This window comes from Brachypodium distachyon, chromosome 2, assembly GCF_000005505.3.
Source record: "Brachypodium distachyon strain Bd21 chromosome 2, Brachypodium_distachyon_v3.0, whole genome shotgun sequence".
NCBI lineage: Eukaryota > Viridiplantae > Streptophyta > Magnoliopsida > Poales > Poaceae > Brachypodium > Brachypodium distachyon.
Genome location: NC_016132.3, coordinates 6462463 through 6481171, shown reverse-complemented (window position 1 = coordinate 6481171; position 18709 = coordinate 6462463). Strand labels below are relative to the sequence as shown.

The 18709-nt window shown below is 44.5% G+C and overlaps 2 protein-coding genes across 2 annotated transcripts; both read left to right on the top strand.

Moving 5' to 3' along the window:
* Positions 1–9044: 9044 nt before the first annotated feature.
* On the top strand, positions 9045–12431 carry LOC100844558 (transcription factor bHLH13). Its single transcript, XM_003566094.4, has 2 exons — positions 9045–9406; positions 10218–12431. Exon 2 carries the CDS (start codon positions 10223–10225, stop codon positions 12074–12076), a length of 1854 nt encoding a protein of 617 aa, XP_003566142.1. The 5' UTR covers positions 9045–9406; positions 10218–10222; the 3' UTR covers positions 12077–12431.
* A 1124-nt stretch (positions 12432–13555) lies between these two features.
* Positions 13556–18618, top strand: LOC100842736 (exportin-2). The gene is made up of 2 exons (XM_010232363.3): positions 13556–16638; positions 18168–18618. Exon 1 carries the CDS (start codon positions 13693–13695, stop codon positions 16636–16638), a length of 2946 nt encoding a protein of 981 aa, XP_010230665.1. The 5' UTR covers positions 13556–13692; the 3' UTR covers positions 18168–18618.
* Positions 18619–18709: the final 91 nt, after the last annotated feature.

Genomic DNA, 18709 nt, shown 5'->3' with positions numbered 1-18709 from the left:
GCAAATAAAGGAAAAGTTATACTGCACTGTTTTTCTCGACATGAAACCCTAGCGGTCATAGAAAAAAAAAGTTTGCGACCAGTAGGCGAGGGAACCACGGATTCATATCTAATATCGTTTTAGTAATTTTTTTTAAGGTTTTTATGTGTTTCAGGCAATGGCACAGCCTGACGGTGGATGCGATGACGCTTGGATTAATGGTCTCTCGGCTCCATCCCCGTTTTGGCGCGGCTATCATTGTCTACTCCACGTGGTTTCTGGATCACACGTCTCATAAATTCGTGATTTTGATCATCTTTCTCATCAGCTCGGCTATAATTGAATGGTTTAACAACATGTCTTGCAAGGGGTGTGTCCCCGGTCACCGCGCGTTCAATGATCTTAAGTTCTCACCCGCTGGGGTGGGCAGCTCATGCGGCTCAATAAAACCTATAAGGTTGGTCCAACTTATGCAGGTTTGGTCTTCTATTGTTTCGTCACTAGAGATTTGAAGAAATATCAAGATGCGATCGGCACGGCTAGAGAACTTGGGTTCAAATATTTTTTATGTAACTTTCTATTTATCCGAAATCTTTGTCGTCGTCTTAATTTTTCGATTAGTTCTATTTTGTTCGTTGAATCAATAAAGTCAGAATGTTGTTCTAAAAAACAAAAACAAAGCAAAGAAAAAGTGAGAGATAAATGAGCTGAGAGCTCCCACCCTAAGCCTAACTGAGAAAAGGTAGTTTAATAATTTATGTGTTGTAAAAAATTTGTGGCTAGTTGATACAGTCTGACCGAAAATGTGTGGTTCTGTTGGCAAATTAGCAAAAACTGGGAGCCAGTGAGACGGGACCCAAAAATCGTGGTTTCTTGAAATTAACCCTGTTTATTATGCCAAATATCTATGGGTGTGTCCATATCTCAGGCCCTGAATTTCTAAGTAAAAGATTTAATTCTTGGTCGATAATATCAAAGCCACTCACTTCCCTTTCATTGTGAATTTAAAACACAATTTAGTTCCAACGGCTGAACAATCAACTTATCTTTAACTAAAAATCATGCGATTTAGGTATAACAAACTCGAATATCTATTTTGTTAAGTATGTAAGTATGTAGATGTTTCTGGAGAAAAATATAACTATATATTTACTCGTGTCAAGACCTAACTTGCTAATTCACCTCCATGTGTTTATCATTACTTGAAACATTGGATTATTAGAAAAAATACATAACATTAAGGTTATTACACAGTTGATACTTTATACCTGTATACGATGTGACATTGTTTTTTCATGCAATCTATTGAAATATTGAATGTTAAAAACAGAATGTTATAAGAATTATTAAAAAGTACAAACAAACACATTAAAATACACTGTTATAAAATATAAATATTAAATTTTATACGTTTGTTGTACGAATCACTGTACCTAAAAATTTTTGTTGTCCTTCACCCATGGACCCTACTGTGTCATAATGATGAAACTTGTCTGTGCCTTTCTTTGGGTTGTACAAACGCAACAAGCGAAAATAGACACCGCATCACTTTTCAAAGGAATAAATACTAATGAATAATTAATTTTGCAAGCATACATATTCAATGATGATGTTGTTGGCTGGCTTTCAATTAACAATCGGGTTTTCTCATTTTTTAAGGTGGTTTTAGAGAAGATGATAAATATTTTTTGAATTACACCCTCAGTTATCCAGTTTTTAATAGTAAGACTTTCTAGGTCTGTAAACAGTGTTGTACGATGTGCATCACTTAATACATTTGCCTGCAAAGAAAAAATCACAGCACATTTAAAGGCAATCTACATTCCAAAACTGAGTGAGATTAATTAATATAACTAAAACTTTAAGAAGCAAAACATAAGTGGCATTGCTTACATCAAGTTCTTTTTCAAAAGCACGAAGATCCTTCAACAAAAGCTCTTTTGCTTTAATTTTCTGTAGTTCAATGATAATCTTCTCTTCATATACACGTTCGGCCTCCAACCCTCGTACCATCTACATAGTTAAGTTTAAAAATTGGCATTAACAAGAGGTAGCCATATCACTTTATGAATCGTTGTGCTTTGGCACCATCCTGATTCTCCGCAGGGGACTTGGCTTGCTCAAATTCTTCAAACCCTTTTTTTGAGCTAGTTAATACAGTCTGACCGAAAATGTAGTTTAATAATTTATGTGATCTAAAAAATTTGTTGGTAGTTAATACAGTCTGACCGAAAATGTGTGTTTCTATTGGCAAATTAGCAAAAACTGAGAGCTACTGGTTTCTTCAAATTTATCCTGTTTATTATGTCAAATATCTACGAGTGTCTTCATATCTCAGGCACCTGAATTTTTAAGTAAAAGATTTAATTCTTGGTCGATAGTATCAAAGCACTCACTTCCCTTTCATTGCGAATTTTCAAACACAATCTAGATCCAACGGCTGAACAATCAACTTATCTCTACCTAAAATTATGCGACTTAGGTATAACAAACCCGAATATTTATTTTGAAGTTTGTAAGTATGTAGATGTTCCAGGAGAAAAATATAACTATATATTTACTCTTGTAAAGACCTAACTTGATAATTTACCTCCATGTGTTTATTCTTACTTGAAACGTTGGATTATTAGAAAATACATAGCATTAAGATTATTACACACTTGATAGTTTATACATATATACAATGAGACATTGTTTTTGCATGAAATCTATTGAAATATTGAATATTGAAAACAAACTATTCAAGATTTATGAAAATACAGTTTGCAATTATAAAATATAAATATTAAATGTTATATGTCTGTTATACGAATTACCCTACATAAACATTTTTTTGTCCTTCGCCCATGTGTACATCTGTACACCCGCTAGTTTAGCAGAGTTGATTATGTATGTATAAGATACATTAGGCTACTATCATATTATGAAATACATTCAATAATAATTCGAAAAAGATTTCAAACAAGCATACGACTCATTATTCTCTAACTCCTTCCTCATTTTCTCCCCCAAAATCCTGTTCATCCAGCCCAACATGCAAAATGCACAAGCTGCTGCTATTCCATGCTCCCCGGTCGAAAATCAATCAGAGGCAACAATGAAGTAGTATGGCAATATACTTTGGTGACCGCCGCTGCGGCGCAGGCAGAGCTAATTGCTAGATAAAAACAAGTTCATACCTCAAAACCTAATAGCCAAAGTTGACTGCACACGGGGTGGAGACTGCAGCGATGCCCCGATGAGGAAGACTGGGAACGACGATGGCGGCGACGCGCGTTATAAGCAGGAGGCCGGGGTGTATGACGGGGGTGGATCGACGCGTCGACGGTGACGCTAGGGTAAGGCACCATGGCTTCAGGCCTTCACGGCAAAGGGTTGTAGAGTTTTTTCTTTTTCTTTTTTCTTTACAATGTAGAGAAGGGTGGGAATGGGGCAATGGGCCAGTACAGCCGCATGAGCAGTTTTAGCCCTGTCCCTGATTGCCTACAAGGCCAGGCTATTCTCAAAGCTGAGGCTGCCCCATTTACCAGAAGCCACGCGATATAGCACACCGAAATGCATTAAGACGAGGCAAAAAGACTTTTATTTTCGAGTTCGAACAACACCAAACTTTTACGACAAAACAAGTTATCCCGTAGTGTATCAAGAAACATTGTACCTGGAACACGTTAGTACCTCATGCCTGTTTATCAATAATGAGTCACGTTGATGTCTATTAGAAATCATTTTTCTTTTTCTCCGTCGGCAACACACATGACAACAGACTTTTGCAACAAAGAAGTTATCAAGGCAACGGAAAACATTGCACTATGACCACATTAGTAGCTCACGTAAATAAAAAGTGATACTAACATATTGAGTTTATCAATAACGAGTCACCTGCTCACATGAGATGTGTGTTATAAATTCTTTAGCATTTTTCATCAGCAACACACGCCGCAACAAACTTTCCCAGCAAATGAGTTATCACGTAGTGCATAAAAAAACCCTACATTATAGTCCATGCTAGCTTAGACAAGGAACAAGTGATCCAAACAATCGTTTATATCAATAGTGAGTCACTGTTGATGTATATCAGAAATTCTATAGACACTCTTTTCTCTGTCGGCAGTACACATGAAAACAAAATATTAGCAACAAACAAGTTATCACGTAATGGTTCAAAACCTACAAAGCTATCAGCGACATGTGTGCATCGCTACTCTCAAAGCAATGGTTGATCTTGATAAGTCTAAGCCACACATATAGTGCACCCAAAGGCACCGGTATGATTCAAAAAATCATTTTCAAGTTCGAATGACACCAAACTTTCACAACAAACGAGTTATCACGTAACGCATCAATAAATATTGCACCCGGAACACATTAGTAGCTCACATAAGAAACAAAGTCTAAACAATCAGGTTTATCAATAGCGAGTCGCCATTGATGTGTATTAGAAATCCTTATCCCTTTTCTCCATCAACAACACATATGACAACAAACTTCCGCAACAAGTTATTTAGTCATTAAGAAACATTGCACTGTGGACCACATTAGTAGCCCACTTAAAAAAAGTGATGCTGATAGACCGAGTTTATCAATAACGAGTCACATACTCACCCGTGATGTGTATTGGAAATCCTCTAGATTCTTTCACCAGCAACACATGTCACAACAAACTTCCCCAACAAATGAGTTATCAAGCATCAAACACTATAGCTCACATTAACTCGGACAAGGAACAAGTGATCCAAACAATCGAGTTTATCAATAGCGAGTCATCGTTGATGCATATCCGAAATCCTTTACTCTTTTATCCGTCTGTAGTACACACGAAAACAAAACATTCGCAACAAGCTAGTTATCACGTAGTGGTTCAAGAACTTCCAATCCTATATGCGTGATGCGTGCTGCGTGCATCGCTACTCTCAAAAACAATGGTCGATCGAGATAAGTTCAGGCCACATGATATAGTGCACTAAAAGGCACCAAGATGACGCAAAAGACCCTTTTCTTCAAATAACACCAAACTTTCACAACAAACAAGTTATCACACAGCGCATCAAGAAACATTGCACCTGGAACACGTTAGTAGTTCCCGTAAGAAACAAAGTGATCTAAACAATCGGGTTTATCCATACCGAGTCACCCATGATGTGTATTAGAAAACTTTTCCCTTTTTCTCCAACAGCAACACACACGACATCAAACTTCCGAAACAAACAAGTTATCAAGTCATCAAGACAAATATGGACCACATTCAATAGCTCGGGTAAAAGAAAAATGATACTAACAAACCGAGAATATCAATATCGAGTCACCTATTCACCTATGATGCGTGTTAAAAATCTTCTTTCATTTTTACAATCGGCAACACACGCCACGACAAATTTTCACAACAAACGAGTTATCACATAGTGCATCATGAAACACTACACTATAGCCCACGCTAGTAGTTTAGATAAGCAACAAGTGATCTGACAGGAGTACCATGAAAACAAGTTCGCAACAAAAATGCATAATAACAATCGGGTTTATCGATAGCGAGTCACCGTTGACACGTACCAAAAGCCCTCTGCTCTTTTCTCCGCCAGCAGTACCAATGAAAACAAGTTCGAAACAAAGTGTATGGATAACCTTCAAACCCATCTTCGCGTACACCGCTGCACCCAAAACCACGGTCGGTCAGGATCAGGCTAGGCCACGCCATACAGTGCACCGGAAGGCACCGTGATGACGAAAAAAAAAAGACCTCTTTTCCGGTCTGCATTATCGCGACGCAACGCACCGGGTCGTTCCCTCAAAAAAAAGAAAAAAAAAGAAACCGCACCGGATCGAGCCAGGTTTCGCGTGGAGAAAGCTTCGATCCCCGGCGACGCGAGCGATGCCGTGAACGCCCATCGTCACGTACGATTCCCCGCACGCCTTTTTCCGCACCCCGTTTTCCGTGTTGTTTTCTAGTCCCAGATTACTCCTTGCGACCCTCGTTCGGATGCATGCGTTGTTGATCGCCGGGGCCCGGGGCGCCGGAGGCCGTTACGCGTACCGACGAACGTACGTACTGTACCCGCGCAGAGCCCGCCCCGAAAGGGAGCGGGGTCCACCGCGTCAGCGCCCAGCAGAGCCCCTTGCGGGCCCCACCTCGGTCATTTAGCGCGAAACGTGCCGCGCCCGAGCTCGCTCACGTTTTCCCTTAAATAGCGTTCACGTTTCCCACCACCCCGCCACGCCCTCGCCCGCGGCCTGGGCTGCGCTACTGCGCTAGCGTTACCGGTTCCTTCACCCTGAAGCCGAACGGCTCGCTTACCGTGCGGGGCCACGGAAGCGTGGGACCTTCCAGTCGGTGTCGTGCGGGGAAGCGCGTGACGGTGCGCGAGAACCTTCCTCGGGTGGGCGCACGGGGTCACGTGGCGTCACGAGCCCCCCCTGAACCGCCTCCTCCTCTCTCCGTCCGATCAGCACCAGGGCCGTGGACACGTGGCGCGCACGTGCTCACGCGGCTTTGAGCCTTTGAGCGGCGCCGCGGCTTCGAGCGGTGGGCTAGTGGCTCGGATCGAGCCGAGCTGATAGAGGAGGGAGGTTCACGTGAACGGTTTGTGCCAGCAGTAGAAGGAGTGCGGGGGACCACTGGTGCGTGGAGTGTGATAGCGGGTCTGGATCTTCTGTGTGAGTGCTTATCCGATGACGGTGGGATGAGGCTCCGCGACCAACCGTATTTGTCACCTTGCCAGGGGTTTTCGCCGTGTTTAACAAAGAAAAGTTGGCCAAAAGGTTTTTAAGATTACAAGATTAAGATGATTTCGTGGAAAGTGTTCTTTCGCGTCTAGATCGGTATACACGATTTCGAATTTTTTGGTAGTGCAATTAGGAGAAATATAAAATCCGAAGAAACCATAACGGTGATATATGGGTTATAACTCGTACTTCGTCCGTCCCATATTAAGTGACTCAAATTTGTCCAAATATGGATGTATCTATCTATATCCAAAAAGCGTCTAAATACATGTAAATATTTCGTCATTAATATGGGACGAAGCGAGTAGTAGAAAAAAATACTGCAAGAGTGAGATCCACTGTTCACCTTGAATAAAGTGGCACGTGGCCACGATGTACCACATTGTTTGAACAAGCAGTATTTGATCATGGTATCGTCAAATGTTTTTTGGGCCAACATTTTGTCAATTTGTAATTTTGTTTCGTTTTAACTTTGCATTGAATACACGTGTCTGATGAAACATGAACTTAACTCCGGTAGCAGCTTCATTTTCATTTCTTTAGTTTATCGTAAAAAGTTGCCGAGGTAATACAAAGCGACTTGTAGATGAAAGTATACTAGATCAAAATGTAATTTTGATGTGCGCAAGTGAGTTATCTAGCCAAACTATATCTGATTGCACTATTTGGGCTATAATAGGTTAGTCATACAATTTCTCCAATAATTTGTTACTATATTCAACTTAGTTATCACATATATTAGTCATTGTTTTGCATCGCATGGTTATTGCACATAGGGAGATTGAAGATGACATGATTAGCCCCTGTAAGGAACACATTGCACGATCACATTCATGATTATTGGTATTCTAGAAAAAACATTCATGCTTATGGAATGAAATCAATTTGCCTGCATTGTATAGCGCAAATCATAATGGTTAAGCAATTACAACTTCGACCGAACCAAAGGATAGAATTTGGTCTAGTTGCTTGCACATTCCATTTTCATGTATGTATTTTAAACAATGAAACTTTGTCTTTCTAAAATTACTGTCTTATTTTCAAGGAAAAGAGTTTTTTTATGCTAAACAATTTCAACCCCTCCCCCTTCCTCCGGCGACCGCCAACCATCACTAGCCACAACAAATCCCTCGTATATGTGGGAAACAAAAACTAAGTAAAAATAATTAATACATTGGGACGGCAAACACGGGACCAGAAGTGCGATATATAGCAGGCCGGAACCTGCCTTCGCATTTCCTCACCTGATAGTTGTATCTCCCCGCACTCCCAAACGACTTCTCTCGCCCCCGCAACCCAGCTTCCCCCATGGATCTGGCTACCTCTTGTCACCTGCAGACTCATCGCTGCCGTATGTCATGGGCTCTCGTCGCCGGCCACGCCTGATGAAACTATCCCCACTCGCCGATCCCACCCTCGTCTAAGCCCTCCATCCTTCCTCCCCCTCCCGCTGGCGTGCCCCCGTCGAGTTTCCCTCCATGACCGCCCATAGCAGTCCGCTAGATCCCGCAAAGTCTCGCGACACGCCGCCACCCACTACTGATGCACTTCTACCAAACTCGGTGAATTTAAACTCTGTCAGAGTAGACGGAGAAGAGAGATATCAGAAGAGTGTAAGGGTGTGAAGAGACAGCGGTCTCGGCGGTCGCCCGACAACATGAAGATCGAGATTTACCACATGGTGCTGCTGCAACGACGTGGACACTCGCATACAAGCAAGTAAGAATTCCTTGAATTTTTTATTTCACATATAAAGATATACAATATGTCTATTGTTTATTATGGTCTGGGTGAAACATTATTGCATCCCGAAAAAGCTATTAACTCGTTTTTTTTTCTAGTAGAACTTCATCAGGCAGGGGTCCATATTAACCTGAGACTTAAACACACAAGAAGAACATTACCTAGAAATATAAGAAAACATATGTGTAAAATATAACAAAGTAATTATATACCGCAGTGAGCACTAAAAGCTGAAAAATGAGCCAATTTTTGTTATATCATCACAATTGTCATATGATCATATTTCTCAATCAAAATTTACCTGTATAAACTCCAATCCATAGCCTATCCGTATAAAATTTTCAAAACCCCCCTGTGTAGTTTCTATCGATTTCAATTTTAGAATCACATGGAGCTTTCCTTTCCTCGGACTCGGACGCAACGCAAAGCTAGAGCCTATCTCAGTTCTCTCCGTCCAAATCCTGAACAGAAAGCTGCAGAAGACCCCCACGGCAAAGGCCGGAGCCGAGGAAAAAGAGAGCTGAAGCCGATTGAGGCGGACACGCAAAGCGAGCCCCGGTCGGCCCGGGATCCCAGTAGAAAAGGCCCTCGTTTTCGCCCATCTCAACTCACCCCCACAATCCCAACCCCGCTCGCTCGCTCGCAGGTCGCCTCCCTCCCCGAAATCCCCTCGCGAACCAGAGAAAAACACAGACACATCCACCGTCGAATCCCGCCCTGCCCCTACGCGCACGCCCCGCCGCGCCCGTCCCCCCCCCACCACCCCAGGCCCCACGAGCAAGGAGAACCCCGGAGCTCGGATTCGCGCGCGGGAAGATCCGGGCTTCGCCGTCGCCCGCGCTCGGATTCGGCAGGCAGAGGTCGGGGGTTCTCGGGGGCTGGGGGGTGCCGGCCGGCCTGCCTGCCTGCCTGCCCGCGCTGGATTTCGCGTCCCCGCCGCCGATTCGGGCCCCGGAGTCCCGCTCAGGTGAGATTCCTGGCTCCTCCCCCGTCCGCCCCTGTATCTGAATTGTCGCACTACAGTAGCTGCCCGTACTGCCCTGTCGTGTCGTGAAATGGAGCGATTGCAACCCGTGGGCTGTCGTCGTGTCTTGGTGAGTTAGGCGGAGTGGTGATTTGTCGTGCCGTGGAGGACGATAGCCTTGTTTAGGCTGGAATCTAGTGCCTGGCGATCGGTAGGAGCTTATGACCATGTCATTCTGGCCGTTGTGCGGCCCGATTGGATTAGAATCCAGTCATGTGCTCCTCAGGCAACCCAAATTCTGGGTTGCCATAGCAATGCCAAGATATATGTTTCTTTAATGCGTGCTGATTTTATTAGCAAAAGTTTTGTGTGCTTTGAATGAACTATCAACATGATTGTGTTATTCATGTTATTTACATGTGTATAATCAGCATTTGGTAGTTTTCCTAATATTATTGCTATGGAGTGTCCCCTTCACTCCCTGACAAGTTAATGACGTATGTGTCATAGACTAGCAAAGTTTTTATTGCCCACGTGTTAATTCATTTAAAGTTATTATTTAGAAGGATGCCACTGCCAAGTACTAGGTGTTTGTGTCAGTATGTTTTTTTAGCTGCATGATGACTGGGAGTTTGATTCTGTTTTATTTTAAGTATATCCATATATGTTTATAACTGCAGTAAGAATTTACTGACTGTATACATCTAGACTAGTTAAATGTCATTCTGACGTTTGGCTAGCCATTTGTTGCAACTTGCAACAGAACATTGATGTGATCAGTGCCTTTTGACCTGACCTATACTGTTTTGAGTAGGTATTATGGTGATGAAGATGGAGGTAGAGGAGGATGGTGCCAATGGAGGAACCGGTGGAACGTGGACTGAGGAAGACCGAGCCCTCAGCACCACTGTGCTTGGAAGGGATGCATTTGCATACTTGACAAAAGGAGGTGGTGCCATATCTGAGGGTCTTGTTGCTGCATCATTGCCTGCAGACTTGCAGAATAAACTCCAGGAGCTTATAGAATCAGAACATCCTCATGGTGGTTGGAACTATGCCATCTTCTGGCAGCTCTCACGCACCAAATCTGGTGATCTTGTCCTTGGATGGGGGGATGGCTCTTGCCGTGAACCCCATGATGGTGAGGTGGGAGGTGCTGCTTCTGTAGGCAATGATGATGCCAATCAGCGAATGCGGAAGCGTGTGCTGCAGAGGTTGCATACAGCATTTGGTGGTGCTGATGAGGAGGATTATGCCCCAGGTATTGATCAGGTGACAGATACTGAGATGTTCTTTCTAGCATCTATGTACTTCGCATTTCCGCGTCGTGCTGGTGGCCCTGGTCAAGTTTTTGCAGCAGGCATGCCCCTCTGGATTCCTAATACCGACCGCAATGTATTCCCAGTCAATTACTGTTACCGGGGGTACCTTGCAAGCACAGCAGGATTTAGAACTATTGTGTTAGTGCCATTTGAGACTGGTGTTCTTGAGCTGGGTTCAATGCAGCAGGTGGTTGAGAGTCCTGACGCTCTCCAGGCCATAAAGGCTGTCTTTGCAGGGAGTGGCAATATAGTCCAGAGGCGTGAAGGAAATGGTCATATTGAGAAGTCTCCAGGCTTGGCAAAGATTTTTGGCAAGGATTTGAACCTTGGTCGGCCTTCAGCAGCTCCAGTGATTGGTGTACCAAAGGGAGATGAAAGGTCATGGGAACAGAGGGCTGCTGGTGCTGGTGTAGGGAGTTCATTGCTTCCCAATGTCCAGAAAGGATTGCAGAATTTCACTTGGAGTCAGGCCCGGGGCCTGAATTCTCATCAGCAGAAGTTTGGAAATGGCATACTGATAGTGAGCAATGAAGTTCCACACAACAATGGAGCTGCGGACAGCCCTACTACAGCACAGTTTCAGCTTCAGAAAGCAACTCAGCTCCAGAAACTACCACAGCTTCAGAAACAGCCACCACAGCTAGTGAAACCACTGCAGATGGTCAACCAGCAACAGTTGCAAGCACAAGCCCCTAGACAAATAGATTTTAGTGCAGGGACCAGTTCTAAGTCTGGGGTCCTGGTTGCAAGAACTGCTGTCCTTGATGGAGAGAGTTCAGAGGTGAATGGCTTGTGTAAAGAGGAAGGGGCACCTCCTATCATTGAGGACCGACGTCCGAGGAAGAGGGGAAGAAAGCCTGCAAATGGGAGGGAGGAGCCGCTTAATCATGTTGAGGCTGAGCGCCAAAGGAGGGAGAAGCTCAACCAGCGGTTCTATGCTCTGAGAGCCGTGGTACCCAACATCTCAAAAATGGACAAGGCCTCTCTGCTGGGAGATGCAATAGCATACATCACTGACCTCCAGAAGAAGCTCAAAGACATGGAGACGGAGAGAGAACGTTTTCTCGAGTCCGGCATGGCGGACCCAAGGGACAGAGCACCCAGACCAGAGGTGGACATCCAAGTGGTGCGAGACGAGGTCCTTGTCCGAGTAATGTCTCCAATGGAGAACCATCCAGTCAAGAAGGTCTTTGAAGCATTTGAAGAGGCGGAAGTCCGTGTAGGTGAGTCGAAGGTCACAGGCAACAATGGTACGGTGGTGCATTCCTTCATCATCAAGTGCCCTGGCTCCGAACAGCAAACGAGGGAGAAGGTGATTGCTGCGATGTCTCGTGCCATGAACATGGTGTAGAATTGGGCCGAGGGGGTTCGGTGGTGCAGTAGAGGTGGGTTACTCAGCTGGTCGCAAGCAAGCAGCAGCCCTTGACGCCTTCCATTCTGTTGATAGAAGTTGTAGGCGAGCTGAGATTTCTGACTTAGCAATGCAAGAAAAGCCCAAGTTAAGCTGCAAATGTTGTACGGCTGATTTCTTGCGGTTCTTTTAGTTTTGATGTTTTATTGGGATGAACACCTCTCTTAGTGTATTGGTTAATTAATGCTGAATCATAAAAGGTACATCTCGCATGGATGAGTTAGAAAGTTACCTGTTCTTTGTTTTTTGTAGCAAAGTTGCTCTTTGTTTATGTATCCTTAATTCCTTATAGCAACTCCGATAGCTTCCTCCAATTTGGTTTCCGATGTTTTCCTTATAAAATATTCTCTTTCAAATTCCTATCTCACCTAAATTTGGTTCCTCATATTTTTATATTACTGTATGGCTATATAAAAGATTCTTCTTCCAAATTCCTCTCTGCAACAAATTCTTCAGATCCCATCAACTATATTTCATTTTCTTATATTCTTTAATTTTACCATGGTATGTCTTTTCCACACATTTTAAAATTAGGCTTCTCAAATCTAATATCCCCAATTCCAGAAATTAGGGCCCCAAACTTTAATAGGATCAGCACATCCTAGGATTCAATCCTATAATGAAAAGGAAAACGACTACCTAGAAAAATCCTAAGTATTTCACTTTAAATTTTCTTTTAAAGTACTTTGAATTAAATAAGTACTTGTAACAAACTCTCTCCCCCTTGACTTAGGACTTTTTTTTTAGAAGAAGGGGCTCTCTGATTTCATTAATGAAATCACTACAAGGTCTGAGTTTCAGAAGTCTTGCTTCAACAGAATGAAAAAGCAACAAACTCTCTCCTCCTTGACTTAGGACTAGTTGCAAAGATTGCGGTGGCGAGCAGAGCGGAATGCGCGGGCTGAAATTTCAGCCCATCCAACCGTTTTCACGAGATGTTGGGTACCGAGAAGTTCTGAACTCCATCCCTGAGTATTGCGATTTTTGCCTCACACATTCGGTTCACCAAAAAAATCAGGTTCACAGCGAATTTTTGGTTTTACTATCTGTTCTGAACTTTTTTTTCCTCCCAAACCTTAAAGTGGCGGTTATTTTTGGGTTCTCCGTTACCAATCCGCAGGAATGAACACGAGCGCAGCTGAGCTTTTCAGTTTTTCTTTTGGTCTCTCCCTTCCCGATGCAATATTTGAACCAATCGACGGCTTCGCCGTTTCGCGACAAACTTTCGCTTATTTTTTTTATTTTTTTTTGAGAAACACAAACTTTCGCTTATTTGCGGACTATCCTCTATTGGGCCGGCCAACATAAGGCCAGAGACATTGTTCTCAAGACCAGGAGGCCTAAATCCAACGCATCCCTTCTCCTCAATACCGTTTCCCTTTTCTTCCTGCGGCTATCAAGTATCGAGCGAGCATTCCTTCATTTCCTTGTGTGACCTTGATTTCCCTTGTTCCCCACGAGAAATTTCAAAAACCCTACCTCACAACCCCACCCCACCCCTCCCGATCTTCCCCACCCAAAACCCTAGCCGCCCCAGATCGCCCGAGGCGCCGGAAATGGAGGTGCCGCCGGAGATGCTCGACACCTTGGCGGGGTGGTTCGCACAGACGCTCTCCCCCGACGCCGCCGCCCGCCGCGCCGCCGAGCAGAGCCTCTCCTCTGCCGCCTCCACGCCGGGATTCGCGCTCGCGCTCCTCGCCCTCGCGTCCTCCCCGCGCCATGACCTCCAGGCTCGCCTCGCCGCCTCGGTCCACTTCAAAAACCTGCTCCGCCGCCGCTGGCCCAAGCCCTCCCCCGACGCCGACGACGCTGACCACCTCCCGGCCAACGACTGCGCCATCGTCAAGACGCACATCCTCCAGCTCCTCCTCACCGCCCCGCCCCTCATCCAGAAGCAGCTCTCCGAAGCCCTCGCCGCTGCCGCGGCCACCGACTTCCCTGCCAAATGGGAGTCGCTCCTCCCGTCCATCGTATCCTCACTCGGCACCGCCCTCTCCGCGGGGGACGTCCCCGCGACCAACTCCCTCCTCGCCGCGGCGGCTTCCCTTTTCTCCCGCTTCCGCAACGTCTTCGACAACAACGCCCTCCGTATTGACCTCAAGTATTGCCTCGACAGCTTTGCCGCGCCCCTCCTTGAGGTCTTTCTCTCCACCTCTCGCCGCCTTCAAGCTTCTGCAGCTGCTGCCAACCCTCTTGAAGTCCGCCCGGTGTTTGAGTGCCTTCGCCTGTGCTGTGAGATCTTCTACTCGCTTAACTCCGTGGACCTGCCGGAGTTCTTCGAGGACCACATGCGTGAGTGGATGACAGAGTTCCGTGCATTCCTCACGACCTCCTATCCACCGCCTGTTGAGGCAGATGGTGCCCCAGATGCGCTCCGTGCTGCTGTGTGTGATAACCTGCAGCTGTACATGGAGAAGTATGAGGAAGAGTTCAGGGGATATTTGAAGGAGTTTGTTGAGGCTGTGTGGGGGCTCCTGATGGCGCCGACAGTCTCACCGTCCCGCGGTCAGCTTGCCGTGACTGCAATAAGGTTCTTGACAACAGTCGCCGAAAGTGTGCACCATGCGTTGTTTGGGAGCCCTGAGGCAATGAAGCAAATATGTGACAGTGTTGTTGTGCCTAACTTGAGGTTGCGGGATGAGGACGAAGAGTTGTTTGAGATGAACTGGGTGGAATATGTCAGGCGTGATTCCGAGGGAAGTGATACGGATACGCTGAGGCGTGCTGCATGCCGCTTGCTGCGGGGACTTGCGGCAAACTACCGGGAACAGGTGGCTGCACTTGTATCAGCGCAGGTCCAGCAGATGTTGGCTGCATATGCGGCTGACCGGGTGAACAACTGGAAGGAGAAGGATGCTGCAATATATCTTGTAATCACTCTTATGCAGAAGCCTGGTGCCACAGGGGGTGGGGTGCCTGTGGTTGACATGGAGAGCTTCTTTACATCTGTGATTGTGCCTGAGCTGCAGGCCCCTGATTGGCAATCTGAACCAATGCTGAAGGCAACTGTCCTCAGGTTCTTGAAGGAGTTCAAGGACCAGATTCCCAAAGCCACTGCACTAGCACTGCTTCCAAGTGTGACAAGGTTCCTTACACACGAGTCCAATGTTGTCCATTCGTATGCTGCGGTCTTTATCGAGAACCTGCTGATTACCAAGGACGTGGTCCAGGTACCAGGGGTAAACACAGTGACAAGGTCTCCACGGTATGTTGCTACCGATATCAACTCATTTGCCCAGCAGATTATTGAAAACTTGTCCAAGGCGCTAAGTTTTCCTGAATCTCATGAGAACCCCTATTTGATGAAGTGCCTGATGAGAGTGCTTGGAATTGCTACTATCGCCGGACAAATTGTTCATGAGATAACTGCTCGTCTTGTGGGAATTCTTATGGAAGTCTGCAATAACCCCAAGAACCCTGACTTTAATCATTATCTGTTTGAGGCTCTGGCAGCTGTGATTGGCCAGGCTGGTGAGAAGGACCCAGCATTACTCCCTTTGTTTGAGGCAAGCCTCTTTCCAGTACTCCAGAGGATATTAGTTGAGGACATCTCAGAGTTCTGGCCATATGCTTTTCAGATATTCGCACAGCTTGTCAATTTGAGCCGACCACCTCTCTCGCAGAATTACATGCAGCTTTTTGGTGTCCTGCTCAGCAATGCTACTTGGGACCGGCCACCATGTGTTCCTGCCTTGGTTCGTTTGCTGCGAGCATTCCTTCGGAAAATTCCAAATGAGCTTAATCAAGAAGGTAGGCTGCCAAATATCTTAGTGATATTCCGCAGTCTTGTTTCACGTAGCAGCACTGAAGAATCTGCATTCTACATGCTTAACACACTGGTGGAAAATGTTGGTTTTGACATTATGAATCCATACATAAGTGAGATTTGGAGTGCTCTGTTTACTCGACTGCAGACTAGGCAAGCAGTGAAATTTGTGAATTCTCTTGTGGTTGTCATGTCCTTAGTGTTGGTCAAATATGGGCCAGGTGTTCTTGTCAGTTCCGTCGATACAATCCAGCCGAATCTTTTCACCACAATTCTTCAACGTTTTTGGATTCCCAATCTCAAGTTTATCAAAGGTTCTCTTGAAATTAAGCTTACAGCAGTTGCCTCAACAAAGTTGCTTTGTGAGTCTGCGGTGCTGTTAGATGCTGCTGCAGCCCAATCGTGGGGCAAATTGCTTGACAGCATTGTCACGCTGTTGTCCAGAACCGACCAAAATGGAGCACAGCAAGAGCAAAATGATGGCGCTGATGCAGTCGATATCCAGAGAACATCTGGCTATTCTGTCTCATTTGTACGCCTTCAGTATGCTGGGAAGAGTGAAGATGATCTGTTGAAAGAAGTTAGCGATCCAAAACAGTTCTTGGTCACATCCCTGGCCTCACTTTCTGCGCAGTCTCCTGGGAGGTTTGGTCCTGTTATTGAGCAGCATGTGGACCCTGCAAACAAAAGTGTTCTTCTTCAACTCTGCGCCGCCTACAATGCCAACATTGTCTAGGTAAACAACTTATATGATCCTTCGCATTCATTGAGTCAATCTAATGCATTTTCATCCATGGCCTCAAAATATGTAAGAGTGAAGTCACCATTCACACTTACATTTGCTCACTTTGTTGTGTTCTCCTTTGTAATAGTTTTATTCTTTGTTGTTTCAGGTATGTATTGAAATGCCTTGTTCTGGATAGAAGTAGTTGCACTAACTGTATAGAATGGCCATTAGTAGTTACTGAAATATCCATTAGATCTAAGATGTAATGTACAGTTTTTTAGTCAGAAACTAGGAACGGTGCCATATGACTATCTCTTAGTCTTATCATTTCCCGTGTTTTACGATGTACTCCCTCTGTCCCATATTAAGTGTAGCAACTTTGTCTAGGTATCTAGACGTGTTTTAGTGTGTAGATACATGCGTATGTACACAAATTTGCGACACTTAATATGAGACGGAGGGAGTACAACAGTAAAACGATTGTTACATCCTATAAGGCGATTTGCAAACTTCCTTAACCCATACCTCCGAAGTTTGTACATTTGAGCCAGTTATTTCAAGTTACTTCATTTGAGTTTACACCACTAAGGCTCAGTTTGGCATTGCTGAACTGTGCTGTGCTGAAATTATTTTATAATCTGTTGTGAGAAAATACACACGAAGCAGGCAAAAGTTGGTTAGCCAAACACAAAAATAGGATAAGCTGGTTGAAAAAGCTGGATTATGATAATCCACCGCAATGCCAAACTCACCCTAAGTGTGTGCAAACAGCATCATGCTTTATAATGTACAGTTTTTTTAGTCAGAAACTAGGAATGGTGCCATATGTTTATCTCTTAGTCTTATCATTTCCCATGTTTTATGATGTAAAACACTATAAAATGATTGTCACATCGTATAAGGCGATTTGCAAACTTCCTTAGCCCATACCTCTGAAGTTTGTACGTTTGAGCCAGTTATTTGAAGTTACAATTTTGTGAGGAAACTCTATGCTGTTTGCACACACTTAGTGGTGTAAACTCAAATGATAAATCATCAACGGGATTTACTTAAATTGTATTCGTTCAGTTCTATATAACAAGCTGTTGTAGCACTTGGTGTAGGACTAATATGTGTGCTAAATTGGCTATGGAACTGAACTGTAATTTTTGAGATATGCCTAACAAACTGGAAAAGAGAGAGTATCAGCTTCGGAATTGGCTGTGTCATTTGCTTCAGAACTTGTTGATTGTGAGCATGTTATTTGATTTGGACACAAACTTTGTTTCTGGTTCTCTAACCTCTGTTCCTGAATAGTTCAACAGTCTTGTTATCTGCCATCCTAGATCAGACAACTGTCTGATTAAAATAACATTTGGGAAGCAATCTCAGATATCGATCTAGTCCAGCTTTGCTGATTACTCATTCATTCCTTGTTTTCTATTATCTTTGGAATTGGCTGTGTCATTTGCTTGAACTCTTGCATTGTGAGCGTGTTATTTGATTTCAACACAAACCTTGTTTCTGGTTCTCTAACCTCTGTTCCTGGAATATTTCAGGAGCCAATGGTGTCGTTGGAAGGCGTTTGCTTGGTTTCCAAGAGTTTTTGTCAGAGGATTGGGTGTCATGTGTCCGGTTTCGTCTTTGGTCTAGTGGAATGTTGTAAGCTGGTCGCGGGAGGGTAAGGATGCCAAATCATATAGTATGAGGACATGGACTTCATGCAGAATCTATCTATTTTGGTTTGGATTTTTCGAGTGTTTTCTCGGAAAGGGTGCTGATACTCGTTGAGAATGTTGTCAACATGGTGTCTGTGTCAATGTCATTCCAGGTGGAAGCTACTGTAATTTTTTGCCCGCTCGCTCTGGCACGGGAAATGGTATATTTGTGGATGTATTGGTATCATCCAATGTTCGGTCAAATGATGTATGTGTCATGATTTTGGAGGTTGCTACTTGCAATCCTGATGCAACAGCTTTCCATTAACATAATGGCATATGTGTTGTTTTACCTTGGCCTTTTTTCTTTGAAGCCAGATGGTGGTGCTGGATTTTGAGTCCAGTCTGCATCACTGTCAAATCTTTTCTCTCGCGATCCCATC